General features: G+C 56.2%; 7 protein-coding genes across 7 annotated transcripts; 3 read left to right on the forward strand and 4 right to left on the reverse strand.

Moving 5' to 3' along the window:
• Positions 1–1,858: 1,858 nt before the first annotated feature.
• Positions 1,859–3,492, forward strand: CH63R_08818 (Recombination protein rad52; the record flags this gene model as incomplete). The annotated part of the gene is made up of 3 exons (XM_018303792.1): positions 1,859–1,866; positions 1,923–2,575; positions 2,627–3,492. 3 exons carry the CDS (start codon positions 1,859–1,861, stop codon positions 3,490–3,492), a joined length of 1,527 nt encoding a protein of 508 aa, XP_018155815.1.
• Positions 3,493–4,341: 849 nt separating this feature from the next.
• CH63R_08819 (DnaJ domain-containing protein) lies at positions 4,342–5,335 on the forward strand (the record flags this gene model as incomplete). Its single annotated transcript, XM_018303793.1, has 2 exons — positions 4,342–4,571; positions 4,702–5,335. 2 exons carry the CDS (start codon positions 4,342–4,344, stop codon positions 5,333–5,335), a joined length of 864 nt encoding a protein of 287 aa, XP_018155816.1.
• Positions 5,336–5,608: 273 nt separating this feature from the next.
• Positions 5,609–6,937, reverse strand: CH63R_08820 (mitochondrial outer membrane protein porin; the record flags this gene model as incomplete). The annotated part of the gene is made up of 4 exons (XM_018303794.1): positions 5,609–5,758; positions 5,829–6,521; positions 6,620–6,742; positions 6,893–6,937. The coding sequence occupies 4 exons, from the start codon at positions 6,935–6,937 to the stop codon at positions 5,609–5,611; spliced, it is 1,011 nt and encodes a 336-aa protein (XP_018155817.1).
• A 1,078-nt stretch (positions 6,938–8,015) lies between these two features.
• On the reverse strand, positions 8,016–10,432 carry CH63R_08821 (asparagine synthase; the record flags this gene model as incomplete). Its single annotated transcript, XM_018303795.1, has 9 exons — positions 8,016–8,058; positions 8,140–8,244; positions 8,304–8,587; positions 8,654–9,649; positions 9,727–9,875; positions 9,938–9,973; positions 10,139–10,164; positions 10,219–10,269; positions 10,407–10,432. The coding sequence occupies 9 exons, from the start codon at positions 10,430–10,432 to the stop codon at positions 8,016–8,018; spliced, it is 1,716 nt and encodes a 571-aa protein (XP_018155818.1).
• A 1,368-nt stretch (positions 10,433–11,800) lies between these two features.
• CH63R_08822 (SUMO-conjugating enzyme) lies at positions 11,801–12,467 on the reverse strand (the record flags this gene model as incomplete). The annotated part of the gene is given in 3 exon segments (XM_018303796.1): positions 11,801–12,054; positions 12,217–12,428; positions 12,433–12,467. Coding segments are annotated over 3 exon segments (501 nt in total).
• Positions 12,468–13,461: 994 nt separating this feature from the next.
• CH63R_08823 (Pex19 protein family) lies at positions 13,462–14,636 on the forward strand (the record flags this gene model as incomplete). The annotated part of the gene is made up of 3 exons (XM_018303797.1): positions 13,462–13,603; positions 13,661–14,484; positions 14,541–14,636. 3 exons carry the CDS (start codon positions 13,462–13,464, stop codon positions 14,634–14,636), a joined length of 1,062 nt encoding a protein of 353 aa, XP_018155820.1.
• A 242-nt stretch (positions 14,637–14,878) lies between these two features.
• Positions 14,879–15,639, reverse strand: CH63R_08824 (uncharacterized protein; the record flags this gene model as incomplete). Its single annotated transcript, XM_018303798.1, has 2 exons — positions 14,879–15,256; positions 15,319–15,639. The coding sequence occupies 2 exons, from the start codon at positions 15,637–15,639 to the stop codon at positions 14,879–14,881; spliced, it is 699 nt and encodes a 232-aa protein (XP_018155821.1).
• Positions 15,640–15,999: the final 360 nt, after the last annotated feature.

The raw sequence follows: 15,999 nt of genomic DNA on the forward strand, positions 1-15,999 counted from the left end.
TTTTTGGGTTCCGTAGACAAATTTCATGTCAGGACCGGGATGGGTTTGGGAGGCGTTCTTGTCAATTTCTTTTTCCGATCGATGATATCCCTTTCCCGTCGCTTGTTGCGAGTCTTTCTTGGGGGACTTCTGAAGGACGGCTTGCTCTGCTGCCTCACAGTCACCCTCAAGGTCGACAAGGAATCCGAGTCATACATTTTCTCATGTTAGGTAGTCTGATTTTCGCGGGGTACAAGGAATGCATCTGGGGAAGGCAGCGAGTAATCCAACATCCCACCCACTTGGGAGAGGTCAAGTCCAAACATCAACACGCATAATTATGGCTTCGAGTTAAGGAGGTCCTACTGTGGCGGAACGAGAGTGCATTTGGACACGGGCATCGTAATGGGATCATGGTGTGAGAGTGGAAGAATGAGGGAGAGTGAGAGTGGGAGTGAGAGTGTGTCAGAGCTGCGGCAGGGTGCAGAGAATGGCTTCATAGCACTTGGTTCCCTCATGTTACGGTAACATGGAATTTCAAAGCATTCATCATGTTGGACCCATGCCAAAAGCATACGTGTTCCTGTCCGTCGTCGTCGTCGTCGTCGTTGTTGTGAGCCGCCTGTTTGTACGCCCAAAACGGCTAATCTGTTAAACTAGGTACCTAATCACTGAGTCGGGACAGGCATTCAAGTCCCCTGTGAATGAGTCGTGGGAGTCAGTCAACTGTCCAAACACATTTGATTGTGTGTGTGTGTTTGTGCGTGTGGTGCGTGTATGTGTTTAGCCCTTAATCTGCCCTCCCAAGCGCTATGATTCCAATCATTGAAGGAAGAAAAAGAAGAAAAGAAAAAAACCACAGCGGACAGTGTAGGTATCATGTTGCAGCCACTCCCCTCTATCTATCTGTGCGCGCGTGCCTGATCATCGTCAACCCGTAACCGGGGGCGGGCCAGCCGCAGTACCTCATGATCACTGTCCCCTGTTTTTTCCAATGTTCTCTAACTTCTCTTTGCGGTGCCGAACATGAGGCCAAGGCAGCAAGAGCAAGCAATTTTCATCCGATTCGGGCGCTCAGGTCATGTTACATCAGCTCTCCGACCCATGTCGCTTTATGGCCGGCCCCCCTGTAGGCTGTTCATCTCGGTGTGTTTATGTTTGCCACCGATGTGGGTGGGATGTTGAGTTTGCGTCATGCTGGACGGAGGAAGGGAGAGAGAGGGGTCGAGGAGTGGTGCTCATATGGATGGTGTTGGGAAAAAAAGGGCTGAAACTCCTCAATGAGGCACGTCTCTTCGCCTGTGGTGCTGAGATTGGCAAATTGGGATGCGGACTCTCTGCACGCCCGGCCTAGAGCCCAGGAGCCTCAAGGAAAAGCTTCATTTGGCGGGGTAGGTTTGTGGAGGTGCTTCTCCAACCGTTCACCGTTCGGACGACAGCGGCGCGGCAGTGAACTATGACCTCTGATCCCGCTATTCTCTGCAGTGCTCTTCAGGTACAAGTACTGTTACTTAGGTACCTTTGGTGCTGAGGGTGCCTGCTGAAACCTCCTCAGGCTCCAGGCACGGCACAGGCAGCAGGCCGCTTGTTGAAGGTGGGGGTGGGTGGTGGTAGAGGCTTATGTCATCCTCTTCGTTGTCTTTCACGTGACTACCCGTCATTGTTGCCTCCGGCCTCGACGCGTGAAGACCGGCGCCTATGTCGACGCGCCACATCGGCCTGCACATCATCTTTACACAGTGGGAGCCTGCCCGCACCTAATTGACCGACTCTCAACATCCGCACCTCCGCCTTCGAGGCCTTTCCTCTGTTTCTCACCCTCGACTCAGACAATATATATCCCGGCGGGGCAGAAAACAAAGACATTCCATCAGACAAAATGCCCGCGTACGTTTATTGCTGCCCACACGCGTCTTGCCCTACTGATAACTGTCCTGTCTCAGCCCGGGCGATCAACACGGCATCGTCGCCAATCCTTTCGAGGAGCCGCAGAAGCGGATGAGCGAATACACAGCCCAAGAAATCGCTACATTGCAAAGCCGTCTCGAGAAACAGCTGGGCCCCGAGTACATATCCGCACGCGCCGGGCCGTCGGGCCAGAAGGTCCACTACATCGCCGCCGAGAAGTGCATCGCCCTCGCGAACGAGGTATTCGGCTTCAATGGCTGGTCCTCGTCCATCCAGAACATCCAGGTCGACTTCGTCGACGAGCACCCGCAGACCATGAAGATCAGCCTGGGCCTGTCCGTCATCGTCCGCGTGACCCTGCGCGACGGCACCTTCCACGAGGACATTGGCTACGGCCACATCGAGAATTGCAAGGGCAAGGCGGCCGCCTTCGAAAAGGCCAAGAAGGAGGGCACCACCGACGCCCTGAAGAGAGCTCTGAGAAACTTTGGCAACGTGCTGGGCAATTGCATCTACGACAAGGACTACCTCTCCAAGGTGACCAAAATGAAGGTCGCCCCAACAAAATTCAACGAGACCGAGCTGCACAGACACTCTGATTTCGCTATCAAGAAAGAGGAGGGAAAAGCTCTCCCGCCGCCACCGGTCAAGCTGGAGACGGCCGAGTCGATTGAGGACCTCCTTGAAGGTAGGCCATTTAGATTGGTGTAGTCGACGAGACTGAGACTGACATGCCCAGACTTTGATGAAGCAGACTTTGCCGTCGTCGAGAGCGACCATCCGGATGAGGTTGTGCTTCCTCCTGTAGCGAATGGCGTTTCCAACGATAGAGCCGCGAGTGTTGCGCCAGCACCCGTCCCGAATCACATGCAAGCTCCCTCTCGGCAAATGGGTAGAAGCACATCTACAGGAAGCCTACGAGCACCTCAGACGCCAAACCAAGCACAATCACGACAAGGCCCGCCAACAGGCTACGGCAACAGGCCACAAGCACCAAACCAACCTCGCGCACCCACAAACCCCTTAGCCCCGTCCGCGCCGTCCGCTCCTCAAGCCAATGGGAATATGACCACGCCAGGGCAAGCTGGCAACGCCGCCGAGCCTGTTGGCTTCTTCTCCGCACGTGCTGTACAGCAAATTCCAGAATCTGCTCTGCAGGGGAACAACGCTGACGCGCCTCTTCTCCTGCCAGCCGGGCAACAAGCCTTCAATCCAAAGGCAGAGAGCCCATCCATACGAAAGACCCCCGGCATAGATCATTCAGTCTCGAAGCCCCTTGCTAGATCCGGTCAGCACGTTCCGCCAACTCCGTCGCAGCAGCCGTCGGCATCGGGCTTCACGCCAGTCAGACCGGGCAACGCCGGCCCCGGAGGGGGAACCGGGGCGCCGCACCTGCAGCTCAGCCAGAGTCGACGGATCGGGGCTCCCGGGGGCGCTGGTAGTCCCTTGGCCAACCGGGGTTCCTATCGGCCGCCGACCATGAAGCGCCCGCTGCAGCAAGACGGTGCCGTAAGGCCAGCGCTGGTCGATGTGTCGAACAATGGGGCGGCGGGCAACGCCCCTGGCGGCATGGGGGTGGATCCAAAACGTCAGAAGATGACATGATTGCAAATTCTAGCATGTTCAGCGTTGCTGAGAAAATTGCGCTTTGGCCTGGAGCTTCGGAGTCTGGTTTTCATCGGGTACGGGGGGTATACATGTGTGGGAGTTTTGGTCGGGTCGGCAAAGGCATGTCGAGCCATGGCGGCTCAGCCTAGGTTGTGGAATGTAACGAACAGCTTTCTCCCTTCGTTGAAAGGGGTCATGGCGCTATACCACGTTCTGCCCCAATGGAGCTACTTCCTGCTCACTGCTGGAATCACTTAGAATGTTTCTGATGCTGATTGCCACACATATCCTTGGGCACGTATATGGTAAAACTTGTGAGTCAAGGGTTAGGCTGACCAGAAGATCATCTTTCAGACATCTGCTATAAGCGCTGTTCTGGAAGTTACTTGGTTAAGATGATGACTGGTTCTGCCGGCAAGGAACCAAACTGCATTACTTGCTCTCCTGCGTCGCCGTTGGTCGTGATCTCGAAACCGTCCCCGGCAAATAAGGGTCTAAGATACGGCATGCCGACCGGCCGCAAACCGGCCCCATCATTATTACATAATCCCCTTGTCCAACGTATGATCAAGCTCCGATCCACCGACCGGCCAACCGAACCATCGATTTCGTCACTACTCCGTCTGGCGCACGCGAGCGACACGCCCTCCGACCCAACGGCCCCAATCTTGCTTTCCGTCTTCCCTTCGTACTATCTGCATACCTACCTACCTACCAATTACCACCCCGCCAACCCCCAATTCCCTTGCTCGCCTACCTCATCCTCGACCCTTTTTTCTTTTCTTTTCTAAATGTTTCCCTACCCCTTCAATTGACGTTTCTCAGCAAAGAACAAGAGCATGAGGCATGCTCCTCCGCCGGCTCCAACCCGCAGCGGCCGCCCGTCCCCTCCGCTCCGGCGCATTCCCAATATCGGCCCCATGCCCGGCGAACCGGCACCTCCCCCGAGCTCATAGTCCCGCCGCCGCCGCCGCGCCCTTCACCACATCCCGTGCGCTGCGAGATGACGACGCTTCCGCGAACCACTACGACACCCTCAAGGTCGCCCACGACGCCTCGCCCTCTGACATAAAGAAGTGCGTTCGTCCCGAGCGTTGTCTCTTGCCAGCCCCAATTGCTTTCGTCAACCCTACCACACATACTCGCACACACACCGCTCCCCCGCCTCAAAGAGATAACTAACACGCTCAAACCCACCCCCACCAGGTCCTTCTACGCTCTCTCCAAAACCCACCACCCAGACCACAACCGCAACGACCCGCACGCCTCCCGCAAGTTCCACGCCATAGCAGAGGCCTACTCCGTCCTCGGCACACCCGCGAAACGCGCCGCCTACGACCGCTCCCTCCCCTCCTCCTCCTCCGCACACGGCCACCGCCGCGGCTCCTACCACAGCACAGGCCCCGCGGGCGGCCGCCCCGCCTCGGGCCTGTCGCGGCGCAGGACCACCTTCCGCGGCCCGCCGCCCAGCTTCTACCGGTCCGGGGGATGGGGCGCCCAGTCGGCGAAGAGGAGGGAGGCGCACGAGGGCGGCGGCGGCGGCGGCGACGGGACGGGCACGGCGCAGGCCCAGCCCGGCATGGGCCCAGGGCAGGACCCCTACGGCCACACGAGGTCGCCCAAGGTGCCGCACTTCGATTCCGAGACGCACACCCAGACGCAGTCGAGGCAAGATTCGCGGCGAGCGTACAGGATCATGGGCACCGAGGTTCCGAATGGGCCACAGGAGACGTCAGTGGGCGCCTTCTTGGTGGTTAGCGGCATCCTCTTCTTTTCCTTTTTTATTCCATACCTGGCCGTGGGCGGATGGAGCCGCAAAAAGAAAGACGGCAAATCATAGATAGCGGCATAGAGGCGAGTGTCGAACGTTAAGACGCCTTTCAAGACAAAATTATGAACTTCAACATAGTAATCAAGACCTCCCATGGAATGAATGCCACGTCGAACAAAGATCATGCTGTTCCCGGTCGACCAAACTCAATTACTCCCCGAACTATTCTACACTAGAAAGGAGCCTCCAAATGAAATGCGAAGAGCATTGGGTCCGCTACCAGGCCGGAAAAAAAAAGCTGAATGAATTGTCCTCGTCAAGAATACATGCGGTGAAAGAAGCTTAGCCCTCGAAGGTGAAGCTGGCGCCAAGCTTGTGGGTGGCCTGGTCGAGCTTCTGGGTATCAAAGGAGGCACCAAGACCCAGGGTAACACCCTCGCGGAGGAGGACGTTGTAGCCAAGGGCGGCAACACCGTTGTTGTTGACCTTGAACTATAGAGACATGCTGGTTAGCAAGCATTCCTCGAGAGTGGTCTGCAGGGGGGGCAGGGATATCACATACCTTGGCGAAGGAGACGGGGTCGATGCGGTACTTGCTGGCGACCTCAAGACCGACATTGTTGCCGGCCTTGGAGTTCCAGGTGGCCTTGGCACCAGCCTCAACCTGGCTGTTCACCTTGTGGTAGTAGGAGGCAGCGAAGAGGCTGAGGTTGTCGCTGGCGGTGATGGCAGCGCTGTAGGTGGGGGCCTGGTAGCCGACGGCGGCGGCGTAGCCAGTGACGGAGGCCTTCTGGACGTCGTAGCCAGCAGAGGCACCGGCAAGGAAACCCTCATGGCCAACGACGGCGTCGATGTTGGCGGTGGGGCCCTTCAGGAGGTCGAAGAAAGCGCGGCTGTGGAAGTTGCTCTGCTTGAAGGTAAGGTTGAACTTGGCGCCCTTCTTGGAGGCGGCCTTCTCGCCGGCGGAGGGCAGGAAGGAGAAGACACCCTCGGCCTTCAGGCCCTTGGCAAGGCTGTCGGCGAGCTCGACCTTGGTGTCAAGGGCAGCAGCGGTGTTCCATGTCTGGGTAAGGGTGAGGCCTGCACGACGGTAGAATGTTAGCAAATATGCATTTCCAGGCGTCCAGCCTGCGGCGAAATAGACCGGAATGCCGAAACACAATCCGTTAAGTCGGCCGAGACTGAAATGCAAGCGTTTTAAACGATGGGCGGTGGTTGCTGTACCGGTAGCCTTGTCGGAGTATTTGCCCTCGATCTGGATTGGGAAGCACACGGTCAGCTGAGGCTCACGATTGTTTCTGCAACACCGAGTATTTCCGATGCGCTTAAGGAGTGGGAAATGGCGCGACTTACAGCTCCAGCGGTGGTCTTCTCGTGGGAGGTCTTGCCGGTGACCTTGAAGGCAACGTTGTTGGGGGTGTTGCTCTTGAGCTCGAAGGTGGTGGCAGAGAGGTGGTAGAAGTCCTTGTTGAGGAGCTGTGCAGAGAGAGTTCAATTGTCAGCTGAGTGGTTTCTTCACATTGGGGATGACCTCGGCCGGGAAAGAGCCAAGAGCTCTTTGTTTTTGCCCGTCCGCGAATACCCGAGGTGAGTAGAAATGGAATTAAGGAAAGGAAGAGCGCATACGTCGTTGGCCGACTTGGCGATGTCTCCGAAGTTAGGAACAGACATGATTGCTGATTTTGACAAAGGACGTTTGGGAGGGGAGAATTGAGTTGAGAAGGAGATGCGGTTGACGAGATGCGACAAGTGAAAAGGCGGGTTGCAGGTGTCCTTTCAGGAGATGTTCTGCTGGGGCCGGAAGCTGTTCGAGAAAATGTTTTGGTTGCATCAATTGGTTGACGGGGATTCCCGGCACAATTCGGTCCGGAGGAGCTGTGCTGGTTGGCGTCGCACTAGGACGCTTTTGGATGCACGTGGGGGATCTGTTATTGGTTTGTTGGGATTGTGACCGGCTGACGAGCTTAGATGGGACTCTGATGACAGGGGAGGATCTGTAAGAAGGTAATGCGCTGGAGAAGTGGACACTGGAAGCTTCTGTGCCGGCTGTATTGGTTGTTGGCTTTGCGTGGTTGATGTGCCTCTGTAAGGTGTGGTATAGAGGGTTGAATGCAGTAGGATGAAGAGATGAGGAGGGTTTTCTATTCTAAAAATAAAGGTATGTCTGGTGAGGTGCGCAAAGTAAATGACGGAGGCAGAAGCACTCTGCAACAGTTCTTTCCTGTTATTTTCCCCTTCGTTTGCTTTCTTTCTTTCGCCCATGCCTTCCTTCACCTCACCAATCTCACTTTTCTTACCTACACACCCTATCAACTGAGTCGCTATGGAGAACACTCCAGTCAATCACTCGCAATTGCGAGGCAGTCTCTCCTGGCAATCACCCACAAAGCGGGCTCCCTTATGGAGGGGAAGACTCTATAGAGGCCAGGCCCTGGTTTCTTCCAAACCCCAGAAATCAACCCCTGGCAGGCCAGACCAGGGGGGGCAATTGCTAAAGCGTAGGGACATTTGCGCAATTCCTTTGATTTAGGGACAATATCGGCAGAATCAACATCACCATATGCTCAGTACAGCAGTACTAGTATAGTAATTGCAACTTTCCTCCATATCCCATTTTTTTTCTTCGAGACTCTAAACTTGTTGAGGTCTACATAAGCCAACAATCCAGGACGCCTCTCTACCTTTTTTTTACCCGCCCGCATTGACGTAAAAGTGCTAGGATACAGGTGCCTCGCTCCAAATTACCACTTTATGCGGCATCGTCGTACTTCTTCTCGTGGATGGCAATGGCTCTGTCATGCAACGGGTCAGCAACTGGCATGGTTCTTCATTCTCACTGGAGACGGAGGGGGCGGCAGCATCTTGTGACTCACCTGCCACTGGGGTCCGACTGCTTGGACCATGTGGGGGTCCAGCGCATAACGGTCGAGGCGCAATGCGGCGGGAAGTGCTCGTCGAACATGAGACGGTACCAGTACCTGTCAGATCCTGTTAGCGCATCACTCATGTCAAAACGGGGAAATTGGACGATGCATACGCCTCCTTGGTGTCCGGAATGTCGCTGCCCCACTCCGGCTTGGGGTTCTTCATCATCTCGTCCGTGACCTGGATCTCGGCGTTGTCCTTGAGAGCGTCGATCCATCCGTATCCGACACCGTCCGAGAACTGCTCCTTCTGTCTCCACAGAATGTTGTCCGGGAGGTACGCCTCCGCACCGGGCTCGTCCGAGGTGTCAAAGGCCTTGCGGAGAATGTACTTCTCCATCTTCTCCTTGGTGATCATCTTCTCCTGGGGGTCGATGTTCATGGTCGCCTCGAGGAACTGCGTCGGTCGTCAGCGGGGTCACTCTTTTCATCATCATCATCACCAGGGCTCTGAATCACTCACCTCCTTGTCCAGGAACGGCACACGGGCCTCAAGACCCCAGGCAGACGTCGACTTGTTGGCGCGCAGGCAGTCGGCAAGGTGGAGGTTCTTGACGCGGCGGACAGTCTCCTCGTGGAAGGCCTTCTTGTCAGGCGCGGCGTGGAAGTAGAGGTAGCCACCAAAGATCTCGTCACTGCCCTCGCCACTGAGCACCATCTTGATACCCATGGCCTTGATCTTGCGGGAGAGGAGATACATCGGCGTCGAGGCACGGATGGTCGTGACATCGTAGGTCTCGAGGTGGTAGATGACGTCGGACAGGGCGTTGAGGCCGTCCTCGATCGTGAAGGTCATGACGTGGTGCTTGGTGCCGAGGAACTTGGCCACCTCGAGGGCAGCCTTGTTGTCGGGCGATCCGGGGAGACCAATCGAGAAAGAGTTGAGCTGGGGCAGATATGTGACCGTCGACAGCTTGTTGTCGTCGTCGATACCGACCATGCCGTCACCAGTGTCGGGGTTCTCCGTCATGGGGAGAGCGCCGCCGTTGGCCTCGAGAGCAGCCTTCTTCAACCGCAGAGTCTCTCTTTGGGCGATGGCGGCAACGAGACTGGAGTCCAGACCACCGGAAAGAAGAACGCCGTACGGCACCTCGGCCATCAATCTCTTTCGGACCGACTTCTCCAACTTCTCGCGGATCAACTTGAGGTCGAGGGGTGTCTCGGGGACTCTGGCGGGGTCCCACCAAGAAGGCTCAAAGTATCTTGTGGTCTTGCCGGTGGACGAGTCGTAGACGTGGCCGGGAGGGAAGGCCTCGACCTTGTCGCAGACGCTGTGCAGGCACTTCAGCTCAGAGGCGAAGTAAACCGCGTCGGGTTCTTTTGATGACCAGCCGTAGTAGAGGGTGGTAATGCCGATGGGGTCGCGGGCGGCGATGGTGCGGTCGTTCTTCTTGTCGTACAGAACAAAGGAGAACATGCCGTCGAGGTGCTTCGGGGCGTCGAGGCCGTACTCCATGTACTACGGTGAACACCGTTAGGCCTCTGCGTGAACCGTTGTGGGGGATGGAATAGGATGCCAGCGCGATATTGACTCACCAAGGGAATGACGACCTCGCAGTCAGAGCCGGTCTTGAAGTGGTATGTGTGCTTCAGGGACTTGCGGATCAGACGGTGGTTGTAGATTTCACCGTTGACGGCGAGGATAATGCTCTCATCCTCGTTGGTAAGGGGCTGGGCGCCGGACTCTGCAACATCGGTCAGCCCATTGAAGCCGCGGGTTGGCAGCAGAGAGGAAGGGTCAACTTACCGACGCCGACGATGCTAAGACGCTCATGGCACAGAACTGCGATTGACGGTTAATTGATACACAACAAAGTATGGTATACGCAGGCTTGACCTACTCGTCTTGTTGGAGATAAAGCTGCCGCCTGTACGAGAGAAAGGTCAGTGGCTACTCTGTGTGCTGTCGAGGTCGTCGCGTGTCGCGCGCGGATGACTCAGAACTCACTCCAGTCGGGGCCACGGTGACGGATGCTGCAGTCTACGAGTCAATTGATGCGCTCAAACGTCGGAAACGTGGTTACTTACGCCTTTGCAAGCTTCAGAGCCGTGGGCTTGAATTTCTGGACGTCGGGGTGACTGGGCGCGCATGGAGTCAGTCGCATCGTCCATGTGAAGATATTGGCGGGGTTAACTTTTTTGGGAGGGGACAGCTCAACTGCCCCTCCATCCCGCCGCCGAAATAGGGATTGTCGTCTCGCGGGGTTGGGACTTACCGATGACAAGCGAAGATGCCACACATGTTTGCGGTCTCGAGCTGCGATTGCGTACTACGTGGAATGTGTGTGGGATGAACTGCAGCTTCAGAGGCCAGAGGGGTGAAAGATGTGTCGCGAGAGAATAAATACGGAGCAGGAGGTGGAGGGAAGGGTGGGAGCGAAGAACAGTTATGACTCTTCTTGCGCTTCACCCAGTTTTTTTTTTTTTTTTCACTGTCTTTACTTTCTGTTCGCAAACGCCCCCCAGAGTCCTCCTCCCTGACACAATGACATGGCCCCTAGCACCCAGCATTCCGACAAGCCATGACACAGTAATACCTGGTACTTGCCGTCCTGGGGTGCCGGAAGCCGTGGCCGGTGCGTTGATAAGGTCAGGCCCGTCGGGTGCGCGGTGCGAATTATCTCGAAGGGCTGCGAGAGAGAGAGAGAGCGAGAGAGCGAGAGAGCGAGAGAGGGCCAAAATTGCAAGTCCGCCGCCACAGAACCACAGAAAACTGCACGATACGCTAATCTACTGCTGTTGCGCTAGTGTAACATAGCTTGTCTCCCGGGGCCGATCTCGGCTCTTACAGCCATTCGGCGCCCTGGCCACTCAGAGTTCACAGGCCTGCTAATTACCTAACTTTACCGACTGATAAGAAACCCAACGTCACCCATCCCACCAACGGGAGCGCCGAGACGCTGCGGCGCTGCGATTTTCTCAAGAGTCTACCGCCTGGTACCACGGAGAGATATACTGTAGTCACGACCCTGGAGCGACAACGGCGGCGGCTAGACCTCTCTTTCTCCGGGACAGTCACTGAGTCTCGGTAGGAGGGGGACGGGCAACAGTGCTATTGCCGCCGATACAACTGTAATGCGCCCGCTCTGATTGAGCCTTGAGTCCTGACTCTAGGCGAACTTACTCGTCACCAGTCCTCGTGTCAGGGTTCCAGGTCCCATGCCAAGCAAGCTATGGTGGAGGCAAGCTCAAAGTCAAGTGCTCGGCGGTATTAGTTCCGGTAAAATATCCACCTCACTGCGGTTAAGACGGTGCGCCTCCCACCACGGATTAGCGGAGCGTGGTCCACCGCCAGAAGAGTCATCAAGTAAATCACCGCAACTACTGTCACCCAGAGCCAGAGGCCGACTTTTGTCCGCGTCATTCTTGTCACGAACGCCAAAAGAAGCATCTGCGCAGAGAATCCAATCGTAGCAGTTCGACTTCTAGACCTGTTTCCCTGCCTGTCTGTTTGTTCTTGTCCGCCCCGAAACCCCTCATGGCAGCATCATCGACCAGCCCGAAAGCAGAGAAGCAGACCGTATGGTATTCCCCGTAACTCCGAAGCCATGCCTACGGGCACGACGTTGTCATCGCGTAACTCTATTTACCCCGTGAATGCCCCCGCCATCTAGGGCGCCGGGTTCTCCCTCACGACACGCTTGATGCGCTTCTCGTATTCCGCTTTGTCCTTCTTGAACAAACTATACGCCTCAGCTTGGGCTGGCGACTCAGGGTTAGGATCGTCGAGCAGGTTCTGGATGCCGAGCAGGATCTGCTTCACCGTGATCGCGGGCTTCCACGCTTCTTCCTCGTTCAGGATCGACAGGCAAACGGTGCCGGAGGGGTAGACATTGGGGTGGAACAGGGGAGGGACGAATTTGCCTGCGCAATTTTTGTCAGTCGGAGGACTCCATCTTTGAGGCAATTGGTAGGTAACTCACACTTGGGAGGCTTCGTCGGGTACTCTGTTTGTGAGATGGGAAAAGTCAGCAAAGCTTCGCTTGGTCAAAACCCACGATCCCGATGCGCAAGGTTGTTACCCACCCTCAGGGAATGTGATTGTCAGCTTGAACAAGCCGCCCTCCCAAATGGTCTTCTCCTTGCCCGGAATACCACATTCCCAGACCTTGAGATCGAGCGTGCCCGTCGCGGCATTACGCTGGGGCTTAGCGAAGAAGCCAAAGGGGTGGTCTTTGCGCCATTGCTTCCTGTAACCTGTCAGACTCGTCCACGACGAGATGGTGCACTCAGGCGACCTACCTCTCTTCCTGGAGTCTGTTCTGGCACAGCGACATCGCGACGATGGTTTTGACGGTTGCGATTCGGGAGGGTTGTCTGTTGGCGTCCGAAGGTGATATGCGGCGTGTCGCTCGCGTGTCACTGGAGAAAACTGCGGCTGATGTGCAAAGACGGGATGACTAGCCTCGTGGCTCTTGAAAGACGAAAGCCCGGAGATTCGGACGCCGGTGGCTTGATGGATCGGTGGGACAGGTAAGCAAGACAAGGCTGAGGGCAGGTTGGAACTTGTTCGGCGAATCTTTAGGTAGAGTCCGCGGCTATGTAAGGAAGGCGTCGAAAAGGTCGCCTTGCACAGTTGCACTTGCCTCACTGGATGCGCCAGCTGAGAGGGAAGGCGGTGGAAAGTTTTGAGACGGCGGTACGTACCTTTCAGGGTGTGTGTACTTACTGAGTAGTGCCTCCCAGGTACCTTCCAACGGAAGTCGCGTGCCTTTCTGGTGGTGGTAAAGGTGAGATACCGCGGTACCTTCGGCAGAAGCTCAGGATACTAGCAAGACTGATGAGGGGGGGGGGACGTCACTCATCCAATGGCCGAATGAAAATAGGACCCCGCCCTAGACCACGTTCGGGGTTGGCGCGTCGGGCGCGGGGTGCGAGGCCCTGGGAATCCGACGTGGGGCTTTGGATGGACCTGCCCAGATGCAAGACAAGGAGCTTCAGGCCCAATTCCTCGGCTTTCATCTGACAGCCCATCTTTCTGCACGTACAAAGGCCATAATCCCAGCCCCGTGCGACTGGATATCCTACCCCCTTAGCCCTTGCGCGATCGTCTTTTACCTGCAGCATCCTGAAGCTCCTGTTGGTCTTTGCCGCTTTGCGACTGCGCGCCGGACGACTGACTGACACACGTTGCCCCGGCTGCATCTAGAAGCGTGCTTTGTTCCGGTCTCTTTTGGTTTACATATATTTGGACATCGTCCACCTAAGCTCTCTGCAAGCAAACGGCGCCGCGCATAAATTCGGTTCACGCCCTAGAGTTTACCTTTCACGATGGAGAAGGACGGCAGCGCAGCCGGCGCGGGGACGACGGGCGAGGCTAAGCCCGTGGTACCAGCCGTTGAAGAGAAGAGGCCGGCGGATGTGGTCGACGACGTGCCTGACCCCGACGAGGATGATCTGGACGACCTGGACGGTACGTTTGTCAAGCAGGCCTGGGGATCACAGCATTTCATGCGCTGACTCTTACCAGACATGCTTGACGACTTCGCCGCGGTGAATGTAAACACCAAGAAACCCGAACAACCAGTCGCGTCTTCTGCGAGTGGTCCTGGAAAGCCCGCGGCAGTCGCCGAAGATGAGGTTGATGAGAAGACGTTGGAAGAAATGCTTTCATCCGACGATTTCGCGAAGCAGCTCCAGGCTGGCATGGCTGACCTGATTGGCGAGTTCGAGAAAAACGTAGAGAACCCCCCTTCTCGTCCTTGCTCGCCCCCATCAACTGACCTGGTATTACAGCCGGAAATGCAGGCGCAATTTGACAACGTCTTCAAGCAGATCAGCGCCGCTACAGGGGAAGCTGGGTCGTCTGAGGAGCAAGCGCACCCGCGGCCCACATCTTCCTCGAGCAAAGCCCCGGCCTCGGATCCGATCGCCGACGGATCTTTCCAGGAGACTATCAAGAAGACCATGGAGCGCATGCAAGCGTCGGGTCAGCAGGCTACAGCGGCCGCGGCAGAATCCTCGACCGAGGACCTCCTTGCCGAGATGATGAAGCAGTTCGGAGAGGGCAACATGGAAGGCGGCGGCGGCAGCGAGGAGGAGTTCTCGAAGATGCTCATGGGCATGATGGAGCAGCTCACTAACAAGGAAATCCTGTACGAGCCCATGAAAGAGCTCAACGACAAATTCCCCGAGTGGTTCGAAAAGAACCGCGCCAAGACGCCTGCGGAAGATCTCAAGCGGTACGAGGAGCAACAGGCTCTGGTGAAGGAGATCGTGGCCAAGTTTGAAGAGAAGACGTACGCAGACTCCAACTCAGCGGACAGAGAATACATCGTCGACAGGATGCAAAAGGTAAGCGGGAGATTCGCGTCACCATTTTCGTCATGCCCGGCACTGACATGTGACAGATGCAAGCTGCCGGATCACCGCCATCAGACTTGGTTGGCGACATGCCATCGGCACAGGATGCGTTCAACGGAGACGAGAGCTGTAATCCGCAATAGTTGGAGACAACTGCGACCGACGTCTGATATATAATCCCACCACCAAGACCATGACTTTCTTTGGCGTGGTCACGCACATGCAGAGAAGCCATCCAGACCGTTTTCCGTCCGCCTAGCAAGAGGCCCAACGCCATAAGCAAATCAGATTCCCAAAGCCATACCTGACTCAACGCCATCGTACAAATGCAACGACCGAAGTTGTCCAACTCCAGTCCAAAACACAGCAGTCGACATTCTTTCTTTCAAGACATGTCCATCTGTTGTGAAGACGCGTCCAGTTCACCATCTTCCTGTGACACTAAGTTCATGAAAAGTGCGTCGTAATCCTCATCGTCAGAAAGATTGAAGGGATCCGATTGCGTGGATTGCGACGAGTGAGCTGAATGTCGCGGTTCGGAAGATTGGTCGTAAGACAGTAGCAGCGCATCGAGCTCATCCTGTTCTTCCTGTGCAATAGTGTCGACCATCATATCATCGACGTCCTCGGGTATCTGCTGTGCACGCTCTTGAGCAATCGCCGCCGCGTCATCGATGTCTGCTTCAGAATACATTGCGTCTCCCTCTAGCTGCTTGGCATAGAACCGTTGTCGCATGTCGCGGTCCCAATCTGACTTGAGAAGCTTCAGAAGAAAAACGTCAGCATCGTTCGTCTCAGGTCTATGCGGAGCATCACGCCACGTACGGTTCCCTCCATGTCTCGCCGTTGGTAGGAACGGTCATCGGCACGCTGCCGCACGTTCTGGAGAAAAAGCTTTCGCCTGCTCTCCTGCACCTCTTCGCGTTTGCGGACGACCGGGTTCGGCCTCGCAGGCCGTGATGCATACTTGAACTTTGGCTGGGGGATGGGCGAGGATTGTGTGTGCCGAACGGTGTTGTCGTCGATGGGCGAGAGGGGCGACGCCGCGCGGATGGGTGACGACGAAAGTGGTGACGGCACGGCGGGCCTGAAGTCCCACGAAGTCCGCTCGATGAAGATTGGCACAGGCCCAGAGACGGAGAACATGTTTGCAGATGTCCGTATTTCTGGGTTTTCGTCTTCTGGCATGAAGCTAGCGATAATTGCAATGTAGGCCGCGTTGCAGGTGATGGGTTAGAAGCGAATCTAGGTAGCTCAGGACGCTGGTTGTGATGTAAGAGAAGTGCTGCAGCTGTCGCCTCTTTGCTTAATTAGGGAACCACTGTGGGTGTGGCATAAGCATGGGAACGCGACCGAGACGCGACGGAAGGCGTCCGACGCCACAAAAGTGGCTTGTGTTGACGATTAGCACGTGAATCCACTTAAAGAGGTCCCGCGGCGATCCATCAACAGAGCGTCCAATGTCCATCCATGATTCCATGCAGCGCAAATTAAATACAGCGGTCT

Source organism: Colletotrichum higginsianum, chromosome 6 (assembly GCF_001672515.1).
Source record: "Colletotrichum higginsianum IMI 349063 chromosome 6, whole genome shotgun sequence".
Lineage (NCBI taxonomy): Eukaryota > Fungi > Ascomycota > Sordariomycetes > Glomerellales > Glomerellaceae > Colletotrichum > Colletotrichum higginsianum.